This window comes from Periplaneta americana, chromosome 17 (genome assembly GCF_040183065.1).
Source record: "Periplaneta americana isolate PAMFEO1 chromosome 17, P.americana_PAMFEO1_priV1, whole genome shotgun sequence".
NCBI classification, from domain to species: Eukaryota; Metazoa; Arthropoda; class Insecta; order Blattodea; family Blattidae; genus Periplaneta; species Periplaneta americana.
The window spans coordinates 58,523,957-58,547,374 of NC_091133.1; the positions used below are offsets into that span (position 1 = coordinate 58,523,957).

The 23,418-nt window shown below is 34.3% G+C and overlaps 1 protein-coding gene across 5 annotated transcripts in view; it reads left to right on the top strand.

The window, feature by feature from the left end:
* Crtc (CREB-regulated transcription coactivator) overlaps positions 1–14,796 on the top strand; it is a 208,639-nt gene extending 193,843 nt beyond the window's left edge. For all 5 annotated transcript variants that reach the window (XM_069815536.1, XM_069815535.1, XM_069815533.1 and 2 more), the window contains 3 exons: positions 972–1,040; positions 3,290–3,494; positions 6,465–14,796. In XM_069815536.1, coding sequence (XP_069671637.1) covers positions 972–1,040; positions 3,290–3,494; positions 6,465–6,691 — 501 coding nt within the window. In that variant the 3' untranslated portion in view covers positions 6,692–14,796. The remainder of the gene's footprint in view (positions 1–971; positions 1,041–3,289; positions 3,495–6,464) is intronic.
* Positions 14,797–23,418: the final 8,622 nt, after the last annotated feature.

Consider the following 23,418-nt stretch of genomic DNA (forward strand, 5'->3'; position numbering starts at 1 on the left):
AGTTACTGATGTGAAGAAGTTGTTCTAGTACAAATTAGCCCTAAGTTGTTTTGAATGTGGCAGAAAGCATGGTTTTTATATTTTTATTGGTAAAAGTTTTGGAATTACTTTTCTTTAGGAAGTTGGTATGTGTGAGGTCGAACACATAGTATTGCCTACACCCAGCCTGATTGAAATCCACCTCTCCTTGTATTATGTGATGTAATTATTTACTTTATATTATTTTCAGTACTTTTATTATAATTGTCATGTATAAATATGAAGTGAATTTAAACAAATTTTAAATCTCAGGATACAACAGTTAGATTATTAAATTGGCCAAACATGTTCGCTTCCTTGCACTTGCACAAAGCACCTCTTAATCAGTGGTAACTCCAGTTAATAAGTGTAGGAAGGGGATTTCTCCCAGCCTTTTTTCTGAATCCACTCAAAATTTTGGGCTTCGTTTAGTTAGTAAGTTTTTGAAGACTTGTGTTAAACATTAATTATATGAAACATAAATTAACATCAAATTACAATTAAAGAGGGAGTTTAGATAATATATGGATAATTTTATCAGACTTCATTGATTACTGTATTTCAAGCTGAGTACACTACAATTTCACATCTGGAATTGCCATTGTTTTGCAGTTCAGTGAGGAAGATAATTATTTAAAGCTACCTGTTACGAAATTCTAATTAGTGTTTAGACATTGCGTTTGTAGTTTAAACTGCAATAGAAACTAACTTACGTTGGTTCTTGTAAGGACAATGTGGCATTTACAAAACAGAGATCGTCAGTCTTCTTGACAATTAGTTGGACATTGGAGCCAACTGGTGGGAAGATTTGACCATGGCCAGCTATGGTAGCGAACGTGTTATTTTTATTTTCTAAACAATTATTGTTTTTCAATTCAATTTAATAAAGACATTGAATCGGAGATAAATTTTATGGATAGAATACTTTAGTATTATTTTTTTTTTTTTTACAGATGGACAACCCAGTGTCTACAAGTATGAATTACATAGGTTCACAAAATAATGCTACACACTATTCACAAGTAAGTAACACATTTTGAAAATATTATATTCATTTGCATTGTGTGCTCTTTTCATGCTTTATGGCTACCGTATCAACAAAGTGGTATGAAGTTAATTCTTTGTTTGGTAATACTATGAAAGCTATAGATGAGTATAAGGAAGTTTTGGTGCAATGAGTTCTTTATCATATTTTAAGAGTCAATATACTATTTATCCCTTGGTTCACTGCAGCGTGTTGGTTTATTGTACCTGCCATTATATTTTCTACTTCTTTCGTGGTTTCTTTGAGATCTCCGCATTCTTGCAAGACATTGTTCTCCAAAGATACCTACAGACTAATCAAAACATGAAAACATAGAAATGTTTGGTCACAACACATGTAGGGTAGGAAATAGCTGACTGATATTTCTGCTTGGAGTCCTTTCAATCTGGAACATTGTCCTTTATATGTTACGAATCTATGATACAGAACCTCCAATGTTACTTCACCTCCAAAGGATTTTTAGCATTGGTTACATATTCATTGTTTTCTATAGGATTTGGATCCACGACTTTGGATCTAACAACGAGCATAGTAACCACTAGACCACGCAATGGAATGACACAAGCAATACTTGTATAAAATGAAAAATAGCGAATTTGTTCACCACAAAGCACATAGAAATACTAGCATTCAGTCTTTGGATCAACCATCGGCAAATTTGCACTCACGATGACGTCACTGGATGCAAGCCACAATACAAATGATGTATTATCAATAGAGGAGTATAGAGCACTCCGTTTGGACCCCAGTGGCAGACTCTGAACACGAGCATCTGACATAGACTACACATTAATGATTTATAGATGGACAAATTATTTTTTTTTCACCCTAATTTATACTCTGCCACAACCTAGGAAAATACGTAACAATTTACTACTCGTAATATAATTCGTAAATTTTCGTCTGTTAGTCATGATCTTTGTTTAGATTTTATAAGTTTTCGTTTAGAAAATGTTCGGAAATATATTCAATGTAGAACAAGTAGCGGCAGGTGACATAAGATACGCCTATAGATATTTTTCTATGAAGAGCATTTTAAATAAATCTAACTCAGTCTGATGTGTTATACAGTGGAATCATTTTATGTTCTCACTTATTTCCAGCTATCTCAAATAACACCTCAGTCCACCTAGCAGACATTTTGAAGGCATATTTCGAGATCTGTCTGTTACTAAGATACACATTGCTTTGTATTTAGATTCTTTTATTCTACACATTTTCTTCATGCGTGAAATAACTCTCCTGTTGTATTTCCTTTAAGTGGAAGGATATCGAGCAAATACTCTTATATGGAGAGATCCTTCGCAGCTCCATAGATGAAAATTACCATTTCTACTGTATCAATATCTGTGTTTTTATTTAAAGCGAGAGAATAAACCACAAATTGATATATCTTTGATTTTATTTCTCGTTCAGCTAGTGTTTGTGTTCCTTACCCTCCTTTGTATTGTCTGTGTGGATAATTTCATACTTTTAAAAACATCAAATTATTCTGGTCAAATAATATTAGCAAGTTATTTCAGGCATGTTTGAATGAACTCTCCATTATTGCACTTCAATAATTTTGGGATTTTCAAAGCAATAACATAACTTTTATGGACTTTTCTTACACCCAAATCTTGTTTCATCATATTTTAGTACTGGCATTATTATTTAAATGTTGTTTTTTTAAATGTTGCAATTGCTTTGCCCTATCCAGCTCTACGAAAAGAAAATTATTTTTATCCTTATTTTCTATTACATATATTCCCATTAACAATTAGATTGGATATGCTCATGTGTATCTATGATTTCGTGATAATCATTATGGCATGTGTTATGATGTCATCCTATGTTTGATTAACAAGTGCCTATTATAATTTTAGAATACATGAGGCATTGCAATTGTCACCATGTGCATAACAAATACTATATCTCCAACTCTTTCTTAAACATACGTTTTCGAACAGATGTTGTAGGTTTTGAGAAAGAAGCCATTTAAATCTAAGCAGATAACCTGCCACTGATAGATGCTTGTGTACTGGAGTTATAGGGGAGTTGGATGGAAGGGAGGGTGTGAAACAAGATAGTCTACTGTGCTGCCCTGCGACATCACTATTGCCAGAGATCATGATTACATTTTTGCCAATGTCTGCTCTATATTCCTTAGTAGAAGACCATAATCTGAGGTAGGTTAACTGTGTCCCTGTTGGGATCTCTGTAATGTAGAGTCCTTCATTGTTATAGGCTGTTAGTCATGGCAGTCCAGAGGATGGATTATCCCAAGTTGGAACTCAGGAGTTGTCAACGGACCCAGGTTACTATAGCCAATCCCCATCACAGCTGCAGTACAACCGTCCAGTGAGCATCAATCCCAGTGGAGGCAGCACACAGCAGACGACTCCGCAAACTCCCAACACTCCCTCCAGTATTCCAGACATCATTCTTACAGGTATTGTTGTCTTTTGCATATTAGAATATACAGGAAGTGGAAATTGTGATTTTATTTCGTCTATGTTTATATAAAATTATGGAAAATTCTGAGGTCTGAAATTTAAGATAATGTTAATCTTAAGAACTCCTGCGAACTAGAGCAGTGGATAGACCAGAAAGCCGCTGGGAAGATGATATTGTGAATGATTTGAGGAAGCTAAGAATCATGGATTGGATGATGGTCGTACAAAATAGAAGTTCCTGGAAGAAAAATTGTTGAGAAGATCAAGACATTCAATTTTGAAGTTGTAGTGCCTTAAGAAGAAGAAGAAGAAGAAGAAGAATATGTAGTATTAATAACAAACTTCCCCCCCCCCCCAATGCCACCAGGTTGACATTTGACATTTCTGGTCTCTCCTGGCAATGGCTTATTTGTAACCCACTTCTGAGGTTGGAGTGCCTGGAAAGCGGAGTTACGCTGCCCCGATGATATTACAGTAAGATTATTCTGAAGTGCCAAGAGAGATCTTAAACCTAAGCTTAACCTAATTTCCAGATCATGAACAAACACAGGAACATTCCCCTTTTAAAGAAAAATTCCTGTGATTAATAACAAACTTTCACGTGTTAAAATGAAAACTAGTCAACTAGGTAATTTACAATTTAGTTTTCATTTTAACACGTGAAAATTTGTTATTAACCTTATATTCTTAAGAAGTGATACAATGTGTAAAACGTGTGTAATCAAGATGTATAACGTTAATCTATTTTATTTTCTTGATATAAATTTGCATTATTATATCAACAGTTCTGTTTTATAGTACTTTCATATCATGACACCATTTTTGTTAGATTGAATTTAAAAGTACTGAAGACTAGTTCACTTATTTAAATATAATGTTGTATATATGAACATTCCTCTTACGATAGCAGACTGCCTAAATGACAAAGAATACTGTACAAATTTTAATTTCTTGACACAAAGTTGTAACAGTAACAAAGGTTCAATACTTACGGCAATACATGATATTATGAGAAAAATGATGATAATAGGACTATAATTTGGTCTTCAGTTCATATTGTATAAATGTTTGTTTAATATTTCTGTAGAACCTTTCAAAGCAAGAAGGGCTACATCTAAACAAATTTTCTTTGGAATGGAGAAATTTTTATTGAAATTTAAAAACTGTCTTGCAATGGTGCCATGGCTTCCAGTCATCAACCCAATGACGGAGAAGTTGTCATTGTTATATTTTTGTTGGAAGTATGATATTGTTGGTTCATGTATGGTTTTTTTTTTCGAAGTCAATGGAGCAAGGACGGTAGATATAAGAAGTTAGAGGTAACAGGAGTGTCTGAAACGAAACTTGCTCGAAAGAAAGACTATGACGAGTAAGAGGGAGGTGTGAACTAGGTACCTTCACCTATCGAGCTTGCAACTCCAACCGCTGCATGGGGTTTGAAAGAAGGACTAGGGTTGAGCAAGCCAGGGTGAGTGTAAAGAGTCGAAGCCAGGAATAGTGTAGGAGAGAATTGTGAGGGATTGAAGCGATCAGGAGAGAAGAGAAGTTGTTGGTTTGAAGATGAGAGGAACTCTGATCTCTAGCGCGGTAGACACGAGCTTTTATAGTAGTGACTTGGATGGCTCTCCCCTCCCCCAGTCACGTGACTAGTGACGTCACATTGGCGCATTTTCTCCACTTACGATACTTGTCTCGCCTGACTGCTCTCTTGCGGATTTAAAGTGAACTACTTGTGTGGGCTGCACTGGCAGGGTGATGCAATATCGGTGGGGGAAAAGGTAGCCGGTCATTACGAGTAATGTGTTTCTTCTTCCTGGGTGGCCGGCCGTACTCCCCTTGCTCAACAAGGGCGGCGAGGGTAGAAGGCAGCTCTCTAAGATTTACCATGTGGCGGGCGAAATTAGAGAATAAGGAAGAGTTGAGGCAGCCTCGCAAGGAGCATAATAAAGGAATCACAACATACAGCTTCCCATTGAGTTCTGTAAACTCAGAGGTCTTTGATCTTTTTTGAAGAGTAAAGCATGGCATATGGTGTATCTGTTGGAATGTGCAAAATTTCTGTTATAGAACTCTTTATCATCTTGTCAAGAGTAATTAGGAACGCTTATGGTATTTTCAGTTTGTTATAATTTTGAAAGCGATAGATCAGAGATGGTGTAATGAACTGATGAATGACTGTAATTTTTTGTTCTGGTTTAAGTAGAGGGCTACTGACAAGAAGATTCAGACTTCATTTTAGTTCATATGCTGTTTTGTGTTCGTTAAATATTATTTGGTCAGAGAAGTTTACTCCAAATATCGAACTGTGTCATTATGTTGTAGGGAGTGGATTTCACAATTAGCGTTAATGGACAAAGGTGGAACCATCAAGTTTTCCATTAATTATATTTAAGGCAACTGACTCAAAGGCATTCAATGTTAAGCCAAATTCTTTTAAACGTTGGAGGGCTGTGTCAATAAGTAGCAATACATTTTCAATGTTATTTGCAAGGATAACGAGATCATCCAAGCACTGTAAGTTAGGTAGATCTTTAACCAGTTGATAATCGTACTTTTTGGCGACCATATTTTGTGATATCTCCGTCACAGCTCTATAGCTGTGATAGCTCCAAAATAAAATCCGTCACTATATTATAGATTACTGCTAATAGTGGTGCAATCTGCATTACTCTCCTCTTAAATTCAATTAGTGCAGTTTGCTGACCATTACATTTTATGACTGTTGAGTTGCCCATTTGTAGAGCCATTATTATATGTCTAAGCTGTTGTGACATAGAAGCATGTTCAAGTGTCTTCTGAATATGCAGGTGACCAATGTTTTCAAATGCCTTGCCGACATCAAGAAATATATTATCTTATAAAAAGTTATTCTTACTTCTTGCTATTTTAGTCTGGCCAGATTACTGTAAAGACAGTGAGAAAAGAGACCCTCATCTTTTGTAATATGTTTTGTTTTGGAATTTCAGATTTCTCTTCAAGCACGGGAGAAGACCTTTCACGGCATGAATTTGTCAAAGACTTGGGTTCAGCAATGTCAGGCTCATTTGACACTGACCTCCTCCCTTCAGATGAAATGCTGAGGGAGGGTCTCGATCCTATCGACTTTGATGGTCTGCAGATGTTGACAGACCCGGAGATGAATGTTATAACAGACCCTGCAACAGAAGACAATTTTCGCTTAGATAAGTTGTAGTAGCAACATGACGGCCAGAGTGCCGGACCAAGTCAAGGTTTGTTTGCCCCATGACCAGACCAACCAGCCAACAAGAGTGTTGTGTGTCCATGGTGAGTGCAGTTCCATTGTGTGCCATTCATAGTGTTTGTTGCCCACAAGTCTGGATGAACTGGAAAGCACCTGCTGCCATGCCTAGAATTACGGACCCTTCAAGTCGAAGAGCCGTTCAGCGCATATTTTTGAGTATACAGCATGGAAATAAAAAAAGAAAACAAAAAAAATTCATCCACTTTTTGATATTAACATTCCTTTCCTTAAACCACCACCAACTTTGTCTTGCAATGCCTTATGGCAGTATTTTAAGGCACATATTTTGTGTACTTTCTATGTATACCATGATTTTTTTTTTCCAAGAAGCCTGTCCTTTGTTAAAACAAAAGAATTATAAACCACTCGTCGGGGGTTTGTTTTAACATTTTCTGTGTATGTACAACACATGGAGTATTTTTTCTCCATTTTCAAATCATAAGGTGTGTTTTAATAAGTTCATTGTAATATAAAGAAGAATGTAAATTGGTTTCTGATTGATGTTCCTACTGAAATGGGTTCTGCTGTGTGTGCCAACATGTGGTTGTTTGCTTGATAGTAGGACTTTTAATTTTTTTTTAAGATAATGACGACTGATAATTGTAATGCTTTAGAAGCAGAGAAGTGGTAATTTAAAATCAAAGCATGTCACCAAAAAAGTACCTAAATACAATGCAATTCTTATCAAGAATAATACATTACGAATCATTTAATGTACTAATAGTTCCCGTTGTAAGAGGAACTTTGTTAAGTATTTGTTGTAGAATTTTGTTTAGTTTTGAATACTTAATATTCTCTAACTCAGATTTGAATTGTAAATGAGACAATAATTATTGGCTTACAGTTTTAGTTAGAGCAAGTTACCTTGTTTCATCACGAATTAATTATTGACATAATTTCCACATCTAGAACGAACTCTCATTGAGCACTCTCATTATAATTTTACAATATGCTCAAAGTTCTCAATGATTCAGATATATCATTTGGAATTGTATTTACTGTATCCATAAGTAGGTTTACAGTTTGGGACAAATTGGAGTAAAGATTCTTAAACTGTGTGCATTACAATTGTTATGCAGTACAGAAAAGATGCAGTGTATGGAGGCAAATGATGTTACCAGTATCATTTTACATCTCAATAACAGGAAAAAAAAAAAAAAAAAAAAAATTAAGCAAATCGCTGAAACCTCGATCTTACAAGATTCAGCTCTCCTTTCAGAATTCATTCAGTTGGCTGTAGTAAGTAATAAAGTCCTTTTTTCTCGAAGAGTCGATAATTAAGCAACATAAACCGTGATAAACATTTCAATTGAAGTAAAGAAGTATTAAAATTTTGTTGCTGCTTAATTGTCAGATTACTTTCATATAGACATAATTAATGTTTATAGAGTTTCTAAATTATTATTATTATTATTATTATTATTATTATTATTATTATTATTATTATTATTATTACTACTACTACTACTTTACATTTTTATTTCTCCCCTAGAGTAAAAGTCCATGGGGATTAAATCCCCTGCTGAGAATGATCTAAACTTTATAATGTCGTCATATCCTAGAGACCATGAAATCATTAATTTCATTACAAAGTGTGCCTTCTTTTCTAAAACAAAGAGGCATTTAAGTAGACAAGTATTTAAATTATAGAGTTGCAGGATATCTCACATCTTTATATATACGTGCCATAGGGTATATGGTTTAAAAGCACAAATTTGGTATCATTGGAAATCAAATAAAATCAAACGGACAACAGAGTTTTAATTTATCAATGACAAATTTGTGAAGAGGATACTTTCCATAACAAATAATACATAGTTCTATGTTATGGACTTATCAGGGTAAGATCCCTCGTTTATTATCACGTAAAAGTTAAATATACGGATTAGAAGTATGGAATATGAAATCACAGTTAATAGAAAAATTAATGACAGAACAGATAGACTTTTGGAGATGTTCTGCAAGAATATCTCAACAGGAAAAAAATAAAAAGACGAGTGTTCAAAATTCAATTATTGATTTTATTCAACAAAAACAGTTATAATTGTATGAGTACAGAAAAAGGATGATAGATGAAAAGTCACCAAAGAGAATCATAGAATGGATACTACTTGAACGAAGGAAAAAGGGAAGACCACTTGACATTTGGATAAAGGAAATTTATACATCAATTATGGAGGGAAACAGAAAAACTGAAATTATGCCCAGACAGACAAAAATTGAGGAAAAGAATAAAATAAAATAATTTGTAATCAGAGGCTCCAAATTTGTAATCAGACTCCAACAATATACCAGCTGTCTCAAATTAATATATACACTCTTTGAAACAATATATTTCGTTAATTAAACAAGTAGATATACAGTTTCTGTGGTGTTGTGTACCTTAAGACTGAATGTTCAAAATGGCCACCTTCTGCTCCAATGCATTGTTGATGGAAACGGAGAACAAAGTAACATACTGACAGTATTGTTGCTAATGGAATAGCATTATAGGCATGTTCAATTTGTTCTCTCAGGTCCTGCAGTGTTCGTGGTTTTACGGTGTACACTGGTTTTTTACAACCCCCCTAGAGTAAAAGTCCATGGGGGTTAAATTCGAAGATTGAGGTGGGTACTTCACAGCACTCCCTTTTCATCCTATCCATCTCTCAGGGAATGCACGATTGATAAAATTCCTCACATTGAGTTGAAAGTGAGGTGGTACCCCATCCTGTTTAAAGTAATATGTATCTTCATTGTTAAAAAGGTCATTAAGGCCAGGAACGATGGTTTGCAACATTTGTAGGTAAGAGACAACTGTGGCAGTCACTTTGAAGAAGTACAGCCCAATCATCCCTCTAAAAGACAGACCACACTATACTGATAGTCCTGGTAGATTAATGTGCTCTTCTTCAATGATGTGTGGGCTTTGTTAGCCCAGTATACGCAGTTATATCGGTTAATTGTTTCATTAAGTTTAAACGTGAATTCATTTGTCCAAACAATTGAATCTTGAGAACCTTCCCTTGTTTCACACATGTTGATGAATCACGAACAGAATTGAAGTCGCCTGTCTGGGTTGTTTTCATGTAGTTTTGGAGAAATCTCGGAATGTTAGGCTTCCATTTCTGAGGCTGAAAAATTATTTTAACACTGGCTTTATTGATACTAGTTTCATGAGAATATTGCCTCACAGATTTCTCTATCATGTGAAAGTGTGCATCATTACAACAACACTTTCTTTGTCATCAAAGTTCTCTTTCTTCAGTATTATCCATTCTTCACATCTTGCACTGTTCCATCGACTTCAAACTTGTCACAGATTCTTATAATTGTTACTTTTGTTGGTGATATATGTTATTTCGAAGAGTGTATTACTTAATTTGAAATAATGCATGCATGCATGCATGCATGCATGCATACATACATACATACATACATACATACATACATACATACATACATACATACATACATACATACATACATACATACATACATACATACTTTGAAAACTGTTGAGTAAGGCTATATAGCACAGCTTCGATTTTTGTCGTTTTTGTCATAATAAGATTGTCACAAATTGGTTGACATATCATATTAAAGACATTATTTAGCCAACTGTCCGAAGACATGTTTGAACCTCATAAGTAGGGTTGCCAACTCTTCTGTATATCCCGTGTTCTCCTGTATTTGTCTCCAATTTTTAACAGACTCTAGGCTCTCGTATTTTTCTTCTCTTCGAGCATTTTTCTCCCTTATTTTTGCATAGTGTAAAAATTGTAATTGTAAACATTTAATTTTGCCGTGAATGGTGATGATTTATACATTGAATTTTGTTGCTCAAGAAATGCATTAAAATCTGCAGCCTTTATAGAAAGTAATGCTTGGCGGAAATAGGTTTTAGTGCTCACCCATTTAAAATCAAACCATGTTAATATTATAAATTTGGATAAACTTACTACTTTTGTTCTAAGCATACCAACTAGTAATGCTCGTACAAAGAGGACGTTTCATCTCATGAATAATAATTGAATAGATGTTCGAAATAGGAGCACAACACATCTAATCAAACCAGAGCTGCAAACTACAGTCAACTTCGACTATTATGCGAGGCAAAATCCGTCTCAAAATACTCCTAATTTAAGCCTAGCTGCCGAAGTGTAGAATAAAGTTGTTTTTCAGTAACTGAACCGAATAATTTGTTTATTTTCTATATGAAATTTTGTAGATTCCTTATCTCCCGTATTTTCTTAAAAAAAAGTTGGCAACTCATAAGTAATATCAATAAGAAATCACTCATGAGGCAACTAAGTCAGGAGATAATGGAGTAGCTTGGCCAGTTCCTTTCCCTCTCTTGCATACATCACTGACTAGTAACATACTACACTAATCAGACTTCAGATAAAAAGACATGATTATTACTCTGAAATATTGTCAAGATATGAAAACATATTTGTAATTAAATACAGTATGCACGTTTCTGTGTTAATTTTACTTTCTATGGTCACTATAAAATGAAATGAGGATGATTCTTGTCGGTAGTGCATAAATTCAGTTAAATGTTTCATAAAAACTGTGATAAAGTCACGCCAATTTCATTGTTTTCTATAATGAAAATGAAAGTGTGAGCTGAAGTAAATTTTCGAAGATGATATATTTTACATTACATATACTGGACTGCAAGACGGCTGATGGCTTCATTGCCATAATACCAGAGCATTGGCTACCAACCAACCAACCAACATTACATTATTTCATAACATTTTGTATGTTGAAATGGTCTGTTACTGCTTACAGATACTACAATATATAGATGAAAATGTAGTAGAGCCAAAAATGTTCTAATTTGATGGATAATGTTAGGAAGTTACTGTGGCAATGTCATTTATTCTTGGCCACCTCTCTTTCTAGTCAGTTTTGATTTTCTGACTATAATTTATTTTTCTGATCAATTATTTACTTAGATTTCATTTTTTATCATTTATTCCATGATTTTTATATTTCTCTCTTAAATTTATATTAAATTGAAGTGAGCTAGTCATAAATGATGCTCATTTATAAGTCTGATAATACAGTGCGCTGGCTGTCAGGACTGAACACATCTCCAAGTGAGATTTTTAATTAATCGACCTGATATATTATATGGTCAATGTTCTGAAATCTGCAGAGCAAATTACAGATTTATACCCATCATAATTGAAAGTATTTCAACAAATGGTTTTATTAACTGAATCTTAATAATAAATGAATCATCAGATGGAGGTGCTTTGGGTTTATCAGTTTTGGTTTCTATAATTCGTAGATATGGTAATGATTATTTTCGGTGGTGTTAGCAAAGTTATGTTGGAGTATTGATGAGAGTAATGAAAATACTATGATAAAATACCCCAATACACTTTATTCATAAAAAATTTCCCTTTACAATCGCTGGGATTTGAACGGAGATTTTTCTCGTCATTCTGGCAGCAATATGCTACATTACAATTTTAATTTAGTTTTATGGTAATTTCTGAAAAACATTCCGAAATCAAATCACATATTCACACAAAATGCTCTAATTTGAATACTGTACTTAAATTTTTATTTTCAATGTAATTTTCATTGATAAACGGATTACCAAGTCATTCAGCCATAAGACTGCATCTTTTGTAATTTATTTACGAGTATTAGTGGAGTACATTACTGCTTGTAGCAAATTGTCCAACTCTGTGAGCCCATAACAGTAACATTTACTTTGTAGTTTTGCTTAATCTGGCAAACAACGCACATTCAGAATATCATTAATTTCTCGTATAGTTAATTTATTTCTAACAACAGAATATTTTAACTTTTGTTTCACTACCTCTGTCCCAAAATTTACTGTCTTAAAAAAAACTATTGTGACTGACTTTGTTATACATAATAATGGTGCCTGCTGGATGAATCATACATCCCACGAGTGGATTTAGGGGAATGTTAATGGAAGAATAATTGTAGTAGTGTATCACCTTCTAAATAATTTAATTTTAGTGGTACTCTTTCTTAAGTTTGCTGTTCATGTTCTAAAGAACTACTGTTACTTTATATCCTATAACACTACCTATTATGATATTCTGGTCATCTGACATTTCTAGTGCACTGCCGTGATACAGAGTGAGGGGGAGGGAGACGAATAAAGTCTAATGTTGCAGGGGAAGGAGAGAAATTAGTAGCATGTAAAGATGGTAGATCCATCAGTACTTAATAAGTGTGTGTCAAAGAATTGTAAGGATGTGCAGTATTTGTTGCAAGAACTTTGTGATCGCTGTTGCTTGGTGGGTTGTAAGTTAATTAGAATATATATGATGTGGAAAGCTAAGACCCTCCCCCCAGTTACATGGATTTTAACTATGCTTCTTTCTGTAAACATGAGAGAAGTTCAAATCTTTCTAACAGCCGCACACTTTTTTGAGAGATTCTATATATGTTTTGTGACTGGCAATGGAACTCTTTTATTATTAATGTCCCGAAAGTAATGTGCAATAGGCTGTAGTCACATACATACAAAGAACGCACAAATTTAACTACTTTATAACTGTTATATAAAGTATATTGCATAAAATATAGTCTCTATTACCTGTAAGCTATAGTATTCAGATACATGTGGAGATAATTGCAAGATTTAAAGAGAGATTCTAATTTATAAATAAAGCCATGAGTGCTAAATGTTTTTGATAAGTTCTTAGAAAGAAATATATGTACATGCAGTGTAAGTGCATATGTACATATATACATATAAAATAAGTATGGAAATATTAAAAATACTTAATTCATTTTTTTTATATATGCTGAAATTACTCCATATCTGTGGAATTTTACACTTTTAACTTATATTACAAAATTGAACTGTTCAAATTGACAGTTCTTAATGAGGCATCATAGTACGGTTTGTACATTTACAAATAAATTTAATTTGGTTTAAATCGAATATTCACAATGAATGACAAACATCTCTGTAAACAAATATTTGAGACTTTGGCTTAAGTATATTATTTACTGAAAGGATATTGTTACAGGCTTGTATTCCCTTCATTTGTTCAGGGATATTTTTTCATTAATAGTTAGTTGAAACTTGGTGCCACTTCCCCCTCCTCCACTTCATAAGTTTTGTTATGTTGTTTTCAAGTTGAGTTTTATGTGTGTTGTATTTGGACATATTTTATTGAAAGAAATGTTAAATTTTTAATAAATTTTAATGTTGAGCAGGATACCACCATAAATTATGTTATTATGAAATACTTATGAAAGAACCTTTATCGAGATATTAGAACAGCACAGGTTCTTAGCATATCTTGAATAGCCTTCCCTTGCAACTTTCAAGTGTTGCTTGTTGACCACAGTCATAGTTCAATATCGACTGGTTCGTGACGTCTCTGTGGCTGGTTCAAGAGGAATAAATTGGCAGTGTTGTGATTTTTTTTTAAAATTATTGTATTAAATATATTTGAGGTTGATAGAATTGTACAAATCTGATATATAAGAAATAGTTTAAAGAAAGCATTATTATTGCTCTCTGTTACTTGTATTGAATAGTTTCTTTCGTCATTTCCCTATCTTTTTTACCAGTAAAGAAGTCTTATTTATTATGTACATTTAACAACGTAACTGAGAATATTTAAATTTATCTATTTCTTCTTCTTGTAAGGTAATGTTGACAAAACAGTGATGTAACACCCTTCCATTTGTCTTTGAATTTCAGTTTTCCATTTCTTTTATGTATGTATTCTTGATGTTATTGCCATTTGGAAAAATAATCAACACGATTTTGAATATTACAAAGTGGCAATGGCAGCATTTTTTTCTCCCTTGTTTACATTCCCATTATTTGTCACTATAAAGGTTTTTAAAATTTGTTACGAAACTTGTTTATTTTTTGTTAATGTTGCTCATCACTTACATGTCAACATAATTCTTTCAGAAGAAATAGTGTCTATACTTCCAGTGTTTAGGCATGTGAACCGATTAAAGGAAAGCATCAGATCTCAATTGTTACAATGATGTTAAACCATTTGGCATAATATGAATTGTTAATTAGACTTTGTCTTCATTCAGTCTCTATCAGCATAGTACTTCACAGAAAGTACGTGTTACTACATGGTTCAAATGCTTTAAAGAGAAATTGTTTCTTGTTCACACGGAGTGAATGTTGTGCATGCATGATTGGGCCAGGGTGTTTGATGGGTACATAAAAATGTTACTCCTAGCTGTTGTTATTAAAGGTGAAAAGACACCCATTCTTATTGTACATATTAGTTAAATGAATATTTAGTTGTACAATTTTTACAGAACTATATATATATATATATACATATAAATATATTATAGACCTTGTGAATTTAATTGGATATGTCACATAGCATGCTTTAATGAAGCCATTGTTGTTGTTTTTAGTCTTTTATTTGAATCTAATTTTGTAAAAGGGCTTGTGCAAACCATAAGGGTCCATATACAATATAGTCAGCCAGGCAAAAATGTTTTTTTTTTCCTCTAAAGGATCATCATCATCATCATCATCATCATCATCATCATCATCATCATCATCATCATCATCACTAACATGTCACTGTAATCATGATCATTTTCAAAACCACTCTCCATACACCTAACTATTCACGAAAGTCACACCTCCACCAAATGTTTGGTTGATTAAAATGATAGTGTGTAGATTATATTGTTAGGTATTGTGCATAATGACAATTTTTTTATGTTTCGTACGATGTGTGAGTACAAAAGTTAAGAAAGTTTTTAAAATAATATTACCTTGAATGATACTTTGGAGGAGTTTTTTCACTGTTTATGTTTTCAAGTAGTTACTTAGATCTACCAGAAACTTGAAACAACACTACATATATCCTTACATCCTTGTACTTACTGATTTAAGTTTTCATAAGAATATTCATCATATAAAAGATCATTAAATTAAAAATTGAAATGCACACCTTGATTTCCTGTAAGAGATATTTTCACTTACATATCAGTGATATAATATCCATTTCAATTAATGGTTGGAAATTTCTGTAGGACAACCTGGTTTTAAACGCAAATAATTATAATAGCAGTTAAATCAGTGAGATTAACCCATTAGTGCACTTTGATGTCCATTTAGTATTCTACATAGCAATGAATAGATAATATTTGCGTTCCCCATCATATTCAGAATTTTAATTTCTTGTAATTCATATATGCTCTCAGAGATTATGTGTATTTATAGAATTACCAAGAAAGCTATTTGTTTTGAATGTAAGAAGAAGCTTTGATTGATTTTTCAAATGGGATTTGGATTAAACTTTTCCCATTGCTATTGTCTCGAAAAATTACTACCGCCCTCAAGTTCAACAAAGAAATTTAGTATTATTGCGCATTAATAAATTTATGGTTGAGTTATTCTTATGTAATACCTTCTTTGTTATTCCACTTCAAGTCAGCTGTTACAGACAATGTGCTCAAATAATCATTCACTAAATAATCTATTTCTATTGTAAATTTCTATCACATACAACAGTAGTGGTAATGAGTTTATCTAAAAATCCTTCAGGTACTTGAAAATCTCACAAATAACTGCAACATAGGTCACAATATTTCCCCCCTCATCCAGGACTGAGGATTGTTTCACAAAGGGTTGCCTACAAGTGACAAAAAAAAGTTTTATATCAGCCCAGAAAAATTCACACAATGTAAAAATTCGCGTACACCAGTCATATCATTTTGTTTATAGTCACTTGTACTTGAAGATTGAATGTTTTTGTCCCACAATGTTTAAAAGGTGAATTTGTGTACACGAATTTGAGTAATGTTGTGGCTGTTCTGGTTTCATTTTATCACGCATAGTTCTGTCACATATGCTCCAGAATGTCTCTTTTTCTCTGCTTATCTTTGTATCATACTCCTGGAAAGATACTTAACATTGATGCCTTTCTGTCATGGGAATAAGTCACAGAGGATACAAAGCTTTCTGTCTTGTTCATTTATTCGTTTATTTATTTTATGCAAAACTTGTTTAAAACTAAGAATTCAATTTAATTTTAGTGTAAATGTTTACTTTCACGCATATGACAACCAGCAGTTGAACTTAGGACTGCAACCAATCACGATTGACTGTAGCATGCGCATTTGTTTACATTAAGAGCGGTAATCATTTTGGATGGACCATAGTAACATATAGAGATCACGATATTTCAAATTGAATCTACTTCGTCTTCGGATGAGGAGGAGGAGGAGGAGGAGGAAATATTCTACTCATTCTCCCTGTGTTTTTTTACTTGAAGACGAAAGTAGTTGCAACATTTTAAATGTCGTGAAATCTATAGCTGAAGAAAAAAGCTCAATCCAAACTCCTCTCAAAAAGTTGCTCTTCACTTAACTTTCCTTTAATCTTTAATTTACATTTTTCTTGATGTACACACATTTTTTCTCCACCTCTTGAAGATTTACATTTAATGGAAGATTTGATTGTGTTTCTCAAAATATTTCAGTATCACTTGTTCAAGACTGTAAATACTATACCCATTATATATATTTGGATAAATATGCGTTGAAAAGTGTTCAATGATTATTTTCTGAAATACATTCAGAATTGTGACGTCAAAACTTTGCATAGTGTTCCAGTGGGTTAACAAGTTGATCAGCTTAAAAAAATTAATATTGTATTATTGTTACAATTTTTATATTTCACAGTAAATTAAACTAGCCAGTACAAGGTTGTTGTAAATGAGAATCAGATTTAAATTTTAATTTCAGACACATCTGAGTGGTTCAATATATCAATACTCCATTGTATGTAGCTGCTTCATCTCCCGTAATAACTGGGATTAGTATGTATCAATAATTAGAAAGTTTATAATTTCATATCTAACCTGGGTGCAGTTATATTTAATGCATTTTTTTTATTCCAAAACTTGGAGGGCCTAAGCACTAGTCACAAATAGATAACAATATTTTTCCACAAGTAAGTGGCATGACCAACTGGATGGGCTTGTTCACTTGTACTTTGTAAGCACTAAATCATCATTATTATTAAGGCATTAAAACTGTCGCTGGGCAGAGTTTCCTGTTCTTTACAATTTCAAGTAATTGCACAATTTCAATATATTTGATACATTTTACTAGATCTTTTTACAGTCGTTACATGATAAAATACTAATTTTGTTAGCTACTAACAACTCTTGTTTCTTTGTGGCTACTTGGGCTGTGTAGTTAGTAGGAAACCAGTGCAGTACTTCTCAATGTATTTTGCTGGAATAACCTTATCTTCCCCCCCTTAACTGATTTGTACAGTCTGATATTGTTCTAACTTTGTACAGTATTGTTAAGTGTGCTGCTCATAATGGAACATATTTACCTATCATCCACACAGACTATTACTATACCATTTTCATTAAATGATTTTTCTGGTAAATCTTGAGTACAGTTTTTAACCTTAATAGTCTAACATCTGGGATATTGTAGTATTATTTAAAAAGAGGTAATGCTTGAATATATCTAAGACCAGTCTAACTAGGTGATATAGTTTTAAGGAATTAAAGAAAATACGAGGGAGGATCCAAAAATAACCAGATTTTTTTTTTTAAATTGAACTCTACATTCACAGTACTTTAGTCCCCTTCAAAGTATTGTCCATGTGCATTAATGCACTTGTCCCAACGCTTTTTCCACTGCTGAAAACAGTGCTGGAACTCTTGAGGCAGGATACTGTTCAAAGCCATTAGCGTGTTTTCATTGACGTCATCCACATCACTGTACACTTTCCTTTCAGACATTTCTTCATCTGTGGAAACAAAAAAAAAAAAAGTCCGACAGAGCCAGATCAGGTGAGTAGGGTGGATGAGGCACAAACACCATGTTGTTGTTCGTCAAAAACTGTCGGACTTTCAGAGCTGTGTGGGCTAGAGCATTGTCGTGGTGAAGCAACCAGGTCCTATTTCTCCACATTTTGGGCCGTTTTCGTCGCACACTCTCTTGTAATCTTCATAACACATCCAAGTAGAAATGTTGGTTCACTGTTTGTCCTGGCAGAACGAACTCTTTGTGGACAACACCATTCACATCAAAAAAACAAATCAACATTGGATCACACTTGACGTGCTTTCTTGGATCGTGGTGAATTCGGAGTTTTCCACTGGCTCGATGCTTGCTTTGATTTTGGATCGCACCCATAACACCAAGACTCATCCCCAGTCACAATTCTTTTAAGAAAATTTGGATCATTCTGCACTTCACTCTTCAAGTCACAGCAAACTCTCACGTGGTTTTCTCTTTGGTCATCTGTGACCAAGCGAGGAACAAAGTTTGCAGACACCCGTCTCATGTGCATATCTTCGGTTAAAATTCGCAGGACCATGCTCCATGACAGGTTCATTTCCTCAAAAACTTCGTCAATGGTCTTTCGACGATCTTCATCAATTGCACGTTTGATTTTGGCAATGTTCGTCATTTCTTCCTGTTGAAGGGTGCCCGGGGCGTGGCACGTCTTCAGTTGACATGTTGACAGATTTGAAATGGGAAAACCACTCGTAGACCTGTGATTTCCCCAAAGCATCATCATTAAAGGCTTGCCGAAGCATCCCAACAGTATCGGCTGCAGTTTTCCCTAACAGAAAACAAAATTTCACACACACTCTTTGTTCCTTGTGGTCGGCCATCTCACTAATCGCCAAACAGTTGAAACAGGAACGCAAACAACACAGCACCACAAACAAACCACTTAACTCAGACTGACGCCACCTCACTAACGGTCGCGGGAGACTGCAAACTAACACCACCTAACAGCACAACTCGTAACTACAAAGCATGCACACGCAACAGTTCAGTTCTGGTTACTTTTGGGTCCACCCTCGTACGTGCCACTATTAAGCTGAAACACAGCCTGCAAGCAGACCACATAGCAGTGGAGACTCTCCCTCTCTCCAGGAAACATGCTGCTACCTTTAGGTAGTAAAACATATCTGAATCATACTTCTCAGAAAAATCAGCACATTGTTAAGCACCTGCAGTGGCTGTGTGTTCTAGACATTTGGCCTATTGCTCAGGCAGTCTAGGTTCGAGCCTCAGTCAAGCCCGGAATTTTTCATTGAAAAATCCATAGTGACACCCATGGCAGACTAGGTTGCAGTTCAGATTTTTCTTGGCATTCTCCCATTTCCCAAAATTTTTTTTTATAATGACGGGCACTTGACACTCTGTCATTCACTCTTATGAAGTCAGTTGTGTAGACCAAGTTACTGACAGAGTTGTTGTCCAGGGTGCGTCATAGGAGACTGGTCTATGCTACACCCATGTTGAGATGAGATGATGGAGATTTGTTGGGATGCTGCAGGGGAATCAGAGGTCCTGGAGAAATTCCTGTGTTACCTGGACCATGGACTTGCCCAACACAAGTTACAAATCGAGGATATGCTGGAGATCGAATCCAGCTCCACAAGATTGTAAGTCCAGTGCTCTAGCCACTAGACCACCATGGTGGCTATTTCCCATATATAGGCTCGACATTTTTCTGTCAACATTTTTTCACTCCATTTCATTAGCATTTTTCCAATCATCAGTTGATGTGCAGAGAAGAGTGTTCCAGACGGTATGTGAAGTCACCTCCATGTGGAACCGGATTCATAGCATGCCTTAGTGCAGTAAGCCAGTGTGGGTGAGAAATACACCTAGGTTTGGTTTAGTGCAGTGATGACCAACCCATGCTCTTTATGCAAGAGCACTCTTTGCTGTACACGAGCAGTATGCAAGAGCATATCATCCTAATGCTTGCAATACCAACATTGCTCTTTTTTGCTCGTGAGCACATAAAGTGTTTCATAAGAGCAGCTGAGTTGGTCACCACTGGTTTAGTGTAATATGCCAGCATAGGCAGGCATCAATTCAAGAGCAGAAGTTCAACCTGCTTCAGAAAAATAAATGTCACGTCAACTTCTTCTCCAGGCAAACATTGTTTCAGTATGGCACATATTATGTATGACCCTCATGTGAAAACTGAATCACTGGAGAGAGAAAAAAGAATTTTTAAGAGAAAATTCTCTGATATCGTTACATCTCAACATGACGACATATAGAATTCTACCAAAACCAAAATGTAGCAAGTTATGCTTAAATGCAGGTAGAGAACATTTCTTGCAGGCAATTTTAATGTGGAACTTTTATGGACTTGACATTAGAGAAATTAGAGAAATCTGATAATTTTCTGTTATTATAATGACATCAACTAAGCACAATACATCATGGAAATGATAAGAGTCATCCTGTTCTACTCAGACCGGAGTATGTACAGACACAGAAAAAAAAATTAGGTCACCTGAATTTTCCAAGTTCCAGTTATATGGTGGTCCAAATTTTGTTTCTGGGTCTGTACAGTAAATGTAAAAGCTTAACTCAATCTGGTGGCATTGGTTAAAAAAAATATATTCAACCTAATTTTAATTTAACCAAAAATTATTATTTATACACAAATGTGGGTGATCAATAAATGTGCGGAGTATAAAGACGAAATAGTTAATTTAACATTGTCTAAATCTAAAGTACAGAGTGACAAGTATTAATTAATAACCACATTTAAATTTGAAATTTCATGTGTACTGATTTTTTTTCAGTTCATCAGCAAGCAGCAATAATAAAATTTTATTTTGCTAACAATTATTCAATCATCACTGCTCAAAGAAGGTTCAGTAACTTACGCACTATGGAAAGGACATTCATAAATTTCACATGGATATATTCCAGTCCATATTCGCACATTTTGTTTATTCATCACCCAGATAAGTGGAAGTGTACTTCATCAGACCTTATGAAACTCTCTTCAAAATTTGGATTAGCAGTCTGAATTCAATCATAGTGTGACATAGCACCAAATGACATTGAACTTTGCCAATCTGCTGGTTTCAACTTCTGGTACATCTGAAGTTTTTATCAAGTTCTTATGATAACCTTCTTGCAGATTTCATTGTGCTCTAAGTGATTGCAGTTCTCACTCTTTCAATGGTTTCTTCATTGTGTACTAATCTCTGCCTATCCATACATTTAGTATCGGTTACATTTCCACTGTTTCTGTGAAATTCAACAAATTGCAAAATTGATTTTTGAGAAGGATATACACTCCTGGCAAACATAGCATGGAACCTTTTTTGAGCAGCTATGATTGAGTAATTGTTAGCAAAATAAAATTTCAATTATTGCTGCTCGCTATTGTGCATTCCACATTTCCATGTTACTTCAATAAATTTAACAGTGATTGATCTTCATATTTACTTGAGAAAAAAAAAAAGAAAAGAAAAAAGTTAGTACACACGAAACTTTATATTTAAATGTGGTCATTAAATTATTTGCCATTCTATATTTAACAGTTTTATTAATTTCCAAATTAATCCAATTCTCTGTAATGATATATAATTATTATTAATTACAACTTCAAACAACTTATTGGCGTCATATTGGTGTGTGAATCATTTTGACTATCAATTGAGCAAAATCGAGATAGAAGTTATGTTAAGAAATTATCAAGATTTTATGATATGAGTTCTAGTCGTCTTCTTTTAAGCAGTGTTAGCCCACACAATAATAAGCTTCCTTTAAGATGACAAAAAGTGAAGTCATAATCACAGTATTATAATAATTTTTAAAAGAAGAAACATATAGAGATGAAACAGAAGTCAAGCTCACCTTATTGCTACTTCTGCTCGCTTTACAACCTCTTCACTAGCTTCTTCCCTTCCCATTCACTATTAAATTTACTTTGCAACTTTTGTTTCTTTTTCGGAATTGGCATTGCAGTAGTTCCACTATCTCATGAAGAATCCATGATTAAAAATAGTTAATTAAACTGTAAAACACAAGTAATATGTAATGTTTGTCAAAAACGCTATCATTTTTGCCACTGAACGCACTTAAAATACACACTGTTTATTAACTGGGAGAACAGCAATTAGATACTAGTTCTGAAATGGTTTCAACCATCACTGCGATAGAACTTGGGGAAGTATTGTCTTGCAAGTAGGATTGCTTAACTAAATTGCTGTATCTTATCAGTGTCAAATCCAATGTCACCATATAATAGAAGAAATCTTTATATTTAAAGTCAAAGGCAACGATGTAATGTTTACTGTACCTCTCTTCCAATGTTACCATTTGAGTGGAATAAACTTAAGGGGATCCTGAAGAAAATAGGTGTGGATTGGAAAGAGAAGAAGCTATCATGTAATCTTTATATGAAATAACAAGTCAAAGTCAGGTTAGGAGAATAAATATCAAAGGGAAGTGGAATAAAGAAATGGGGAGAGAAGTACAACAAGGATGCCCTTTATCACCTACCCTGTTCAGCATCTACTTGGAGGATTTAGTGAAGAACTGTTTACAGAACATGGGAGGGTGATCGTAGGAGGAAGATGAATAAAGTGCACAAGATTTGCTATATGGCTTTGTTAGCAGAAGAGGAGACGATACTAAGGGATATGCTACTGGAGATAAATAACCGCTATGGTCAGTATGGGATGAAGATAAATGCAAAGAAGATGAAGACCATGGTTATCGGAAGAGGACTGAAGTAGGTAAACATGCAAATTCGAAATGAGGCAGTGGAACAAGTGGACAGCTTCAAATACTTGGGGTGTAACATGAGCTACTGCCAGGAAGTCAAAAGGAGGATATCAATGACAAAGGAAGCTTTTAAT